Source organism: Rhinoderma darwinii, chromosome 2 (genome assembly GCF_050947455.1).
Source record: "Rhinoderma darwinii isolate aRhiDar2 chromosome 2, aRhiDar2.hap1, whole genome shotgun sequence".
Lineage (NCBI taxonomy): Eukaryota > Metazoa > Chordata > Amphibia > Anura > Rhinodermatidae > Rhinoderma > Rhinoderma darwinii.
In genome coordinates this window covers 129695149-129707681 of record NC_134688.1, presented here as the reverse complement: position 1 = coordinate 129707681, position 12533 = coordinate 129695149, and the positions used below count along the sequence as shown (strand labels likewise).

General features: G+C 41.3%; 1 protein-coding gene across 3 annotated transcripts in view; it reads right to left on the bottom strand.

The window, feature by feature from the left end:
• The window catches only part of ELF1 (E74 like ETS transcription factor 1), a 130373-nt gene that overhangs the window by 9276 nt on the left and 108564 nt on the right, over positions 1 to 12533 (bottom strand). For 2 of the 3 annotated variants that reach the window (XM_075852295.1, XM_075852296.1), the window contains 2 exons: positions 8823 to 8951; positions 2758 to 2932 (listed from right to left, as the gene is read on the bottom strand). In XM_075852295.1, coding sequence (XP_075708410.1) covers positions 2758 to 2932; positions 8823 to 8951 — 304 coding nt within the window. The remainder of the gene's footprint in view (positions 1 to 2757; positions 2933 to 8822; positions 8952 to 12533) is intronic. The other variant, XM_075852297.1, reaches the window with a different exon arrangement.

The window sequence follows — 12533 nt, the reverse complement described above, 5'->3', positions numbered from 1 at the left end:
CACAAGGGGCAACGAAAAGGTTGTATCACTGTCTTTTTTGACAGAAAATACAATACAATGGTGATAATGCGGAAAAAGTAGTGCAAATAAGAGTTGTCTTCACAACCCATTCTAACTACAGATTCCTAGGCCCCGATCACACTGCATTTTATGGTCCCTGTTTGATGGGAAAAGCTCCCGACATATAGGCTAAAAGGAGGCTGTGACGGAAACCTAACAGTGGCGTCCGTCACCATAAACAATAAAAGGTATACATTAAACATATATGTCATGAAAAGCAATTGGAAAACTCAAGATTAATATATGTTAAAGGTACGCCATACATTGGAACACTTATATTTAGAAATTGGCTTTAACAAGTTCCATTGACTTCAAAGTCCATCAGGCTCCTTCATTTGTTATCGACCAATTACAATCTGCTACACATGAGCCCATGACTAGGCCAGTCATACACAATACTATACTTTACAAATCCAACTCTGCTGCATCCACAGCTATGTTTTAACTCTTGATATTCAGGCTTACATGTTGCCAGTAGTGATAATGCTATGGTACGTCTTAAAGAGACTCTGTCACCACATTATAAGTGCCCTATCTCCTATATAATGAGATCGGCGCTATAATGCAGGTGACAGTAATGCTTTTTATTTCGAAAAACGATCTATTTTAAACCACTTTGAGCTTTTTTTAGCTTTATGCTAATGAGTTTCTTAATGCCCAAGTGGGCATGTTTTACTTTAGACCAAGTGGGCGTTGTACAGAGGAGTGTATGACGCTGACTAATCAGTGACCAATCAGCGTCATACACTGCTCTCCATTCATTTACACTGCACTAGCGATATAGTTATATCACTATATGAAGCCACATACACAAACACTAACATTACTGCAGTGTCCTGATAATGAATACACATCACTACCAGCCAGGACGTGATGTGTATTCAGAATCCGGACACTTCGGAATCTTTTCTGTGAGATTCTAGCAAGGCAAGCGTAATCTCGCGAGATTACGATGTAACCTGTCATTTCAAACGAGATTACGCTTGCCTTGCTGGAATCTCACAGAAAAGATTCGGAAGTGTCAGGATTCTGAATAAACATCACGTCCAGGCTGGTAGTGATGTATATTCATTATCAGGACACTGCAGTAATGTTAGTGTTTGTGTATGTAGCTGCACATAGTGATATAACTATATCGCTAGTGCATTGTAAATTAATGGAGGTCAGTGTATGATGCCGATTGGTCAGCGTCATACACTCCTCTGTACAACGCCCACTTGGCCTAAAGTAAAAACACGCCCACTTGGGCATTAAGAAACTCATTAGCATAAAGCTAAAAATTGCTCATAAAGTGGTTTAAAATAGATAGTTTTTCTAAATAAAAAGAATTACTGTCACCTACATTATAGCGCCCATCTCCTTATGTAGGTGATAGGGCACTTAAAGAGGCTCTGTCACCACATTATACGTAACCACGTGGCAGATTCCAGTATTCCAATAGTCTCCCCTACGGAGCCCAATCAGAAGCCGGTTAATGTCATGATGTAAAGTGACATTACCACAGAATGTTGCCCAGGAGACAAATCTATGGGTTCTCACCCTTGAGAATTCCTCTTCCAGCAAGAGGCTGCGAGAATAAAGTGTCGGTATGCCAAAGCATGCTACAGCTCTGGTTGTGAATGTGAGAATCTTCTTGGGGAACATTATTTTTCCCTACAATACACATTTATTTTGCTAAAAACCCATCCTAGATGTGAAAAAGACAGAATTTTGGCAAGCTGCTTACCCCAACGTAACAAATTTTCTAGGTAGTTGTAGTTCTAGATGGCTTAAATCCTTGTAGGATTATGAAGCGATTGAAATCTCATGACTAGACATCACTGATCTGATTCTGGCCCCCTGCATGACTCTTTACAGCAAGGGTTAACATAAGGTATTCTCACAGGAAAAGGTTACATAACCTGTGAGTCACAAACCAATAATCTGCCATAATGTTTAATATTGCCCAATATGTACCTCTTACCCATAACTCCTTCGCACAAAAGACGTAAATTATTATTCATGCCACAATGTTTTACAAGAGTCTAATTTACTACTAAGGAGAACATATGGATATGGAGTGACTTGTAGTTCAAGTAAATAGAGGGCTTCCACGGGACTTGACCACTGATGACCTATCCTGAGGGAAGGCCATCAATACTTGATTGGTAGGGGCCTGACCTATGGACCTCACTAATCAGCACAATGAAGGGGACATGGCACTTGAGCACTTGTGCATGGTACTATTGCGCATACCACTCAAGTGAATGGGACAAGTTGCTGTATCAGTCACTGTGCCTATGTAAACAATGAAAGGGACACAATACTTGCAAAAGGGCTTAGGCCCCTTCATTGTGCTTGTCGGTGGGGATCCCTGATTCTCACCCCCACTAAACACGGATGGCCTATCCCATGTTAAAGTCACAGAGAACTCATTTAAAGGGGTTGTCCAGGTTCTTCCAGAAACCGCGCCACTCTTGTCCAAGGGTTATGTCTGGTACTGCAGCTCAGTTCTATTCATCTTGAATGTGGTGAAGCTGCAATACCAAACAAAACCCATGGACAGGAGTGGTGCTGTTTTTGTTTTCCTAATCTTGGACAACCCCTTTAAAAACAAAAGTAAAAGCTAGTAGCCATTTGGATTGCAGCTTTAATAGTTTCCATTGCAGGTTAGAATGGGACAGAAGTGATGAGATTGGGTACCACTGCCACTTGTACCTGTAAGAGTGAGGTCATCGTCTTCTATGATCTGCTCCTCTGCTACGTCCAGCGAGTTCTCCGTGATCAGGTCATTAGGGTCATCCACACATGTCAACCCAGAGTAACTGTGCAGTAAATCTGCATTTGGAATGTGTTCCACGATGACAGCCGGGAAGATTGAAGGGTCGTCAAGCTGTGGATCACATTAACTCATTAGTTTCATGTTTTACATGTTCAGAGTATAGGTAACGTATAATATAATATGCAACAATTCACAGGCACCTAGGATGTTGCAACAGTCCCCTAAGAAAAACTTGCAACATTTTTTATTTTTTTTTACCTAGAAGAGTTTCTATGGAAAAACGGATTCCGTTGTTTACCTGCAGTTTTATATGCCAGTTACTGCTAAAGGTACTTTTACGCCGGCCAAGTTTGGCCGCTGCAAAGTGCGCCAATCAACGAGGCAACTCGTTGATCAGTGCTGGTTTGCTCCTTTTATAAGGAGCTAGTATAGGGACGAACGATCGCTCGTCCCCTTACATTTGTATCACGTCGGCAGCACAGGGAGATGCGCTGCCGACAATGATAACATTTTACACATTTAAACGATCAACGGATGAATGAGCGTTTGCTCGCTCTTTGTCTAATCGTTGCCCTGTTTACACAGGACAATTATCGGGAACGTTTGCCCGATAACAGGCCAGTATAAAAGGGACTTTACTGACGTTAATGGCAACAAAGCATGAGAAGGATTTAACCTGGTCAAAAGAAACAAAACTTTTCACAAAGAAACATTAGGAAGACATAACAATAAGTGAACACGACAAAGACTCTCATGCTTTTTGACCTGAAGGGCAGCGTCACGATTATCTGATCTGTTCTAGAAGTTCACACATTTGTGCATTCTTATAAAGTATTCTCGGTTAGTTGTTGATATCACTACAGTCATGGAAGCAATGCAGGAAAAGAAGAGAACACTTTCCATCCCTTCCATTACTGAACCTCATCGGAACCCTCATTCCATTGAGAATTATAGTTACTGTTCCTGGACCCCATGCAAATGTAATTTCCCTACAGACTTCTACACCGGACCTATGATTAATCAGAACTTTTCCAGTCCTCATTTCTAGAGAATGGCGTCTTTTAGTAATGGTTATTATTATTTTATCATTTCAGTATTCGTATGTAGAGGTCAGAACAGGTACAGCACATAAACACAAGCTGGAGGAAGAGACTGGATTTCTGCCATATGTTTGTTACAATAGTAACACAGAGGACACAAAGTTGAAAACAGATGACGGACTTGGCAAGAGTACAAAACGATGTTCTGGAGAAAATAAAGCGACGCTGACCTCATAATGCTGAGTATGTGGAATGTTAACAAGGGCCAAACATACAAGGGGCCAGAAACAGCCAAGATGCAATGCAGCCGAGACTTATGTGAAGTAACATGGCAGCAATCGCTTTCAGTCAGGCGGTCACTACAATTATCAGAGCATCCAAAGTGCGCGTCCATGATGATGATGATGATGATCACAAAAGTATTACAACGCGACAGTTTTAGTATATTCACATTACATTACAAATCTGCCACCGGTGAATACTTGTAAAGGATTCCTTTACAAGGCCTCATGCGCATGTCTGTGTTACAGCTCCTTATTGTTCGAAGACATAATAGTGGACCCGAAGAAGTCCACGGGGCTTTATCGTACCTCCGATTTTATAAAGAGGCACGCAGAGGGATTTTCCTGATGGATTCAGCACAAAATCAACAGAAAAAAAATAATCCCGACATGCTTCATTGTATACCGTACAACGGAGATATTCTCTAGAAAACATTGGTGCAGATTTAAAATTCAAATTGAGCCAGAATTCTGGTGTACATGCCGTGCGCCATCTTTATTAACGGTTTTAGATGCTTTCAGCACGCCCAACGCGGCTGGTGGGGGAATGGGTGGGGTCACTAAGAAAGGGTGTGGCATAAAATGCAACACCGTGCGGCAAAAATGCACCAAAATTGTGGCGCAAAAACACTGGCGGAAACTAAGCCAACTAATAGGTGGTATAAGGAAGCGTCGAGAATGTCTCTTTTGGATGTGCCAAATTTATCATACAGAATGCACCACTTTGATAAATTTGGTGCACTTTCTGACTGTCTGGTCTAAGTTTACACTGCCTAAAGTTACACAGTATTCATAAATCTGCCCCAATATGCCTAATTTTCCTGGTTTGGCAGCATTTTTTTTTCTCCCAATTGACATCAATGCGCAACATCCACAACAATAAAAAAAAAACACTGCCGTGCAAAACGTGGATAAACACATCGTGAAACTGTTCCCATTCATGTCTTCTGGAGTGTGACTTCTTGAATTATTGCATTTTGAGACCAGCAACCTGCTTGGGATTATGCAATTTAAGACCCTAGTAAGTCTAGACCTGGTTTTACTAATGAACACTTTATCCTTCCTAATCAAGTATGCCACGGCGGGCACTTCCCATCCGAAGCAACGGTCTTTCACGTAGTGCGTAAAAATGCTGGAAAGAAAGTAGTGGCTCCTTTGTGAATTTTTGCGATCACATAAAATATAGTTGGACAACTGAGGAGAGGAGGGCTGCGAACAGAGAACAAAGTAGGTCGTAAAACTGAAATTAGATCTAAAAGCATGAGCTGAATCTCTTACTGGGAGCAATATGTAAAATGTCTATAGATCTAATGTGAGGTGTGCCTGGCCTTCATGGAAAACGTTGTGAACATATTAAAAATTAAACCTAGGAGGTGACATTTTTTTCTTTTGATTAGAAGCACAATCAAGTATAGGCCTAGATTTCCCCCTAGAAATCTCCCAACGTATATACTGAATGGAACGCCCTGACTTATGCACTATACAGTTGCATATGTCGTCCAGTGACTCCCACTGTAAAAAAAAAAAAAAAAAAGAAAAAAAAACGTATACGGTGTTGTACAGATTTTCTTGCGGGGTCCTTTGTATTGAAAAGCGTGGCCGACGACCCTTTTTTTTTTTTTTTTTTTTTTTTTTTTTACAATACAGTAGGGAAAGAGAAAACCATTTAGCCGACGCACACCGCCCCAATCCATGCCCAAAGGCCATTTTTGGCATGCCACAGGACCCTTTTAATCTTTTACCGTTTAACGTACAGTCCCATTGCATACAGCTCGTGTACTCCGCAAGCGTGACGTAGCCTAACAGTGTCGGAATGCAAGCTCATGGAAACTCAGGACATTTCCCAATATTTTTCCCGGGTGTTTAAGTATTTGGATGTGTATGGCATTGTTGGCGGAGGACGCACGATTCATTTGAAAAGGTATTGTAGTATCTGTAACATGAAGACTGCACCATATGACTGACAGAGCACAGACGGCCTATCTGATGTGTATGTCCAGCTGCTTTACATGACAATGAGTACACTGGACACTGCTCTGCTAGGGAACTACAATCTATGTGTATGCTGTGGGAAACGACGACTTGGCAGTCCTTTGTACAGACTAGTGAATCATTACACGTCAGGATCAGTCCACTGACGGATGACGTAAACTAATCACCCGAGTGCCGCAGGACAACAAAGGCTCAGCAATAACGGTGGGGGTATGGGACGGGGTCTTGGGTGTGTCTAGAGGTACAGATTACATATTGCCCTTGGTCACAAGGCGGATCAGTCACTGCTTTATCTGTTTACTGTAAAACATCTTTAGGAGGCGTCTCCCTTGTTCCTTTGTATGCAGACATCTGAATTGACTACATAGCCAAATGATTTGTAACTATAGACATCAGGGTGCCTAGATAAAAGGTAGAAAAAAAAATGTGAAAAAATGACAAGCAATAAGAAGCATTTCTTCAGAAATCTTACCATGACACCGGTGTGAAATTGACCACAGATCTGTGCATCATGGCTCTTGTATCTACTAACTTTCTGCAATAATGTACCTACTGTTGTCCAGCTTTTTGCCTAGAATTCAGTATTTGTGTTTGGTCCCCAAGAAAGCACTAAGATCAAAGGAATCATGCTGGAGCGTGGAATTAGCGGGTGATCGAAGACAATCTGTGACTATGTGGTAATTTTCCCATTGCAGTAACAGGCTACAATGATGGCTCCGATCACCAAGTCAGATAAGATTCACACATCACATGACGCTCGCGTAACCTCAAATTGCCTGTTAAAGTTGGCCAATCAAACACAGGCATCAATAATCTCCCTAAAATAAAAGGTGGTATTTACAACACCCAGTTGGTAAAAAGTAAAAACACGCCCAGTTGTCTATTAAGAAACTAATTAGAATAAATCTAAAATTGCTCATAACTTGCTCAAAAAGGATAGTTTTTAAAAAAAAAACACTGCTGTTATCTACATTACAGCGCCTATTAGATTATGTAGGACATAGGGCACTTATAATCTGGTGACAGAGCCTCTTTCAGGATTTATGCACCTGGCTGTACTACAGATCTGTGTTATACGGATGAGCTCATGCCAATAATTGCCCTGTAAACAGAGCAGTGATCAGCAGATGAACGAGCTCGTTCATCTGCTGATCGTATCGTTTTTAAAAAGTTAAATATTATCGGTCAGAAGCACATCTCCCCGAGACGCGCTGCCAACATAATAACGTATAGGGACGAGTGATCGGAGTAACGAGTGCTCATCCCCATACATAGCTCCTAGTGACCGGAGCAAACAAGCGCCGATCAACGAGCGGTCTCATTGATCGGCGCTCGATTGCACAGCCCGGGACCTTTAGTACAGGACATTTTGCAACGGTTATTGACTTCCTTAGGTGAGATATTATGCTTCACTGAACAGGTACGCAAACATTGCCATAAATAAACAAACAATGAAATAACACATCGGGTCGTTTTCCTGTGCAAACGTTTCTTTAGTAAAGCAGCCCACATTAGGGCCAGTCTTGATCGGAGACTAAATCTGGCCATAGACAATAGATTATGTGTCTGGGTACAGCCCGATTGTCCCTTGAAGTGTACTTTGTTCACCTGAGGGTTACACATGGCTAATGGTACCTGACAGCTGTTTATCCCCCATTCCCTATGTCATGAACATGCATGCTTGGCTGATCTGAGCATGTTTATGGGAGATCGCAGTCAGTCTGACAATCTTTTGATGGACTTTTACTTGAACTTCCACTGACATAGATGACCTGCACATTTTTGTATTGTCCACCATGAAAAAGTTGTCAATACTTCTTATCTAGTTTCTACAACCGGATTTTTCCCTTCTTTGCCTATGTAACGATCAGTTCCAAACTGCCTCCAATTGATACCCTACTGGGGGCCTTGGCCCACCTCCCATTAGCATATAGCTCAGAATGTAGACCCCATTCAAGGTTCTCTCCTATCCTCTTTACCCCTGCTGCCTCCTGAACACTGGTCTCACGGTATTGCGGCCTGTTTACTCATATCAGTTATCCATTTGTAAACTTTTCATAATTGCCAGTGTAAAAGCACAAAACGATCAACGATAAAACTTTAGCTTAGGCTATGTTCACATCTGCATTAGTTTTTCCCATTTTTCTGTTGTCATAGTACAGAAAAACAAAAGCACCAGATCTTTTGAATGATGGAAACCGCGCACGGCGGAACCCATTGACTTTAATGTATTCTGTCACTTTGCCAGAAAAAAATAGCAATGCACGGAGCCTCCGACACATCAGCAGAGCCTTACAATTGATAAAAAGTCATCTTTCATACACACAAATCATCATTTGCGAAGCGGTTTAAAGAAACACGGAATATAGAATCCAAAATAAGAAAAAGGGAACAAAAAAAACAAACTTCACATAATACCCTAATGTTTCTAACTCCTTATTTTCTCCTAGAACACCAAAATATTTTTTAAAAAATAAATAAAATTGACAAGCATTGTATACAGCCATTTTTTCTCCCCCCTAATGCTAGTGCACATTAGCCTGGTAGTTTAGGGTGCATACTTTTGTCTACACAGGGAGTGTGGCCATTTTGTTGAAATGAATCTTCTAAGTTACCAGTAGTAGAAGTAGTAGTAAAGAGATGTGGTTACAGCACCAGTACACACAATGTGGCACCAGCTGGCTCTACCTCAGTGACTAAGGCCCCATGCACGCGATCGTAGTGTTCTTTACTGTCCACAAATATGGATCCGTAGTCATCCGCATATCTGTCACTCTGTCCACAAATACGGTCCATAGTGCATCCGTATTTATGGATCTGCAAAAAAAAAAAAAAAGGGAGGCTACAAACGATGTCACCAACATATCCCAACCCCTTGCAAATCCGTAAATATACGGAAAGGTGTCCGTTGGCTATAGAAATTACTGGGTTCAGACATTATTCGTAATTCTGAATAAACTACGGTCGTGTGCATGGAGATTTACAGTGGCACAACAAAAGGCATTTTTGTTGTAGAAGAAATCTTACCGATACAGGGACAGAAGAAGCACACATGTACCATTGTCCCAATACTAAATATATATATCTATCTATCTAGCGTGCTCTTTCTTTTTTATCAATTAACAAAATGCAAAGTGAATAAACAGAAGAGAAATAAATAAAAATCAATATTTGGTGTGATCACCCTTTGCCTTGAATAATTTTATTTTTTTTATAGATACACTTGCACACAGTATTTGAAGGAACTAGGCAGGGAGGTTGTTCCAAACATCTTGGAGAACTAGCGACAGATCTTCTGTGGATGTAGGCTTCCTCAAATCCTTCGGTCTCTTCATGTAATCCCAGACAGACTCGATGATGTTGAGATCAGGGCTTTGTTGGGGCCAGATCATCAGTGTAAAGAAGAACAAGGAGCCCTGGCAGTGAAGATAGTTCTTAATGACATTGGCTGTATGTTTGGGGTCGTAGTCCTGCTGCAGAATAAATTTGGAGCCAATCAGATGCCTCCCTGATGGTATTGCATGATGGATAAGTATCTGCCTCTATTTCGTAGTCCTGCTGCACGCCCAGTTGTCCATTAAGAAACTCATTAGCATAAAGCTAAAATAGGTAATAACTCCGTCAAAAATGATCGTTTTTCTAAATAAAATAAAAAAAACTGCTGTAATCTACATTACAGCGCCGATCACATCATGTACAAGATAGGCCACTTATAATGTGGTTACAGAGCCTCTCTAAGCCACCTACACAGTGGTTTCTGTTACAGTTAATGACTGTGTTTCAACCTACATATGAAAATTATGATCATTATCACCTGGTATAATTGGTTAATAATACACTTGACTATACTCCTACAAAATCTATAACTTTGTGCAAGTGTACCTAGAAGATGCTGTTTTGAAGGCAAAGGGTGGTCACACCAAATATTGATTTGATTTAGATTTCTCTTCTGTTCATTCACTCTATAATTTGTTAATTGATTAAAGAAAACAAAACTAGTAACACTTCTATTTTTGTAAGAATTCTGACTTTGCAGCATTTTTCCACAACTGCCTAAAACTTTGCACAGTACTAATATAATATAATCTTCAGGACAGTAGTGTTTTACAAAGCCAATTGGAGCCTCCATTGCTGTACAGGTAAAATTACTGCACTTTCCTTAACTGCTGATTGGCAAATCTACATAGTTATGCAGTGATAGATTCTTTCCTATGTCACTTTCTAATTAGGCAGATATACCTTTCAGGATCTTTGGAAAGCTGGGTAACAACTAATGTGGAAGTATGCTGAAGACTAAAATGGCTATGTAGTATATCCTCAACAATATGTCATACATCACAACCCCGAGAAGGTGGTTACCCAGCTTTCCCAGACTGTAGAATGCCAGGTCTGCCTAGTTATGCATTACTGAATCCCCAACTCTCATATCAAAGCTAGTCAGATTTGATATTCAGGAGCCTGGAAAGGCTGGGTAAGAATGCCTGTAAAGCTGTCATTGTCAAGTCTGCTAAGTTATGTAGTGAAATTCTCCACACTGGTAGCATAGCTAGGCAGATGTGCCATTCAGGGCCCCAGGAAAGCTGGGTAACAAACCACGTGGAGATGTAACAGACTGATGAATACTAAATCTAACTAAATAAACCCTCAGTCTCGTTCCCAAATTGTGCCATAGCTAGGCATATTTGCCATTTAGGGACCCAGGAGAGCTGGGTAACAAAACCATGTGGAGCCGTAGGGGTGCTCTCCCACATGGTGTATGTGCCTTGTATTTCTGCAGCGTAAACATGAATTGCGGAAACTACAATGTATGCCTATGAAATATATATATCGCAACTCAGACAAATTTCTCTAATCTTTGCGTCGCAGAATAGTTTTCCCATAGGCTTGCAGTACATTGTAAAGTTTTACAATACAAAGCAAGAATTCGATGTGCGACTGCACCAGAATAGGAAATCCTAAATCTTTGTAAATGAATCCCCCTTCCTTGCTGATAAATCTGCTATGCTATCGCACGATTTGCCTTTCAGGAACCTAGGAAAAGCTGGAAAACAATGTAAGGCCTAGTTCGCCAAAAAACGGCCAAAATCTCCCCCCATTGATTTGAATGGGAGGCAGAGGCGTTTTTTCTTCCCGGACAGACTTTAGCCGCTCGCACGGGGAAAAAACGGCATGTCCTTTCTCGCCGCAGTTCCGTCTCTGACCTCCCATTGAAATCAATGGGAGGCAGAAAAAACCCGCCGCACTCGTTTCAGAGCGTTTGTTTTTGTGGCGTTTTTCATTGATGACCGCGGGGAAAAGACGTTGCGAAAACTGCAGTAAATAAGCGCAGGCAGGTCAAAATCTGCCTCAAAATTCCTTCAGAAATTTTGAGGCAGATTTTTTTCTGCCTGCAAAAACGCTGTATGAACTAGGACTAAGGGTATGTTCACAAGTGGCATTTCCTCTGCAAGTTTTGCAGCGTTTTTTGTAAAAATGGCAGGGAAATATTTTACACAAAAATGCTGAAAAAAAGGGTATAGAACCAGAGTTGCCCTATTACATAAAGTCAACGAAAACAACAAGCATATAAGACTCCCCTATTCCAGGTGTAATTATTGCCTTGGCATTGAACGTGCTTCAGCTCCTTCATCATTTCCCAGCTAACGGGTGACCATTATAGTCAATAAGCCCCGACTCTTACCCTGATCTTCTGGTTTCAATAGGGTACCTGTATTATTTATAATGCACATTGCGGATACCAGGCTCCCCAGCCAAAGATGGAGGAGGCCTGGAGGAAAGAGCGCTCTTCTAGTCTGCAAGATCACAGCAAAAAACTGAATGTCTGATAGATCCGGGTCCCAGCTCTAGGACCACATCTATATAAAGAACTGGGGTCCCCAGACACCTGTCTCGCCTGGTGCGGCAGTTGCTGGCCGCAGAATCAAGACAGGAACTAGTGGAGAAAGGGTCGCGCGTACACGCCGCTCTTGTCATTCTGTTCGATGGGAGTTCCAGAAACAAGCGCTGCTCGACTGTTTCTGTAACTGCCATTGAACAAAATGTTTGGTTTTTAAAATTGATGGCCTATCCTTCGGATAGGCGATTAATATTAGATCAGTGGGGGTTCGACTCTCAGCCAATCAATCAGCTGTTGAAGGGGCTACAGCCTCATTGTTTACATGGCTCTCCTTCTCATTTGTACTTGCATGCGCCGTTCTATTTGTAGCGGCTGAGCAAGGTATTGCACCACTGTCCCAATGATGGACCCCCATCAGTCTAATATTAGTGGCCAGTCCGAAGGATAGGCCATCAATTTTAAAAACCTGGATAACCCCTTTAAAGAAAACCTATCAGCAGCAATAGGGTAACTCTATTATTTATAAAACATTCGTCTCCTAAGAAAATAATATTTTAGTAAAT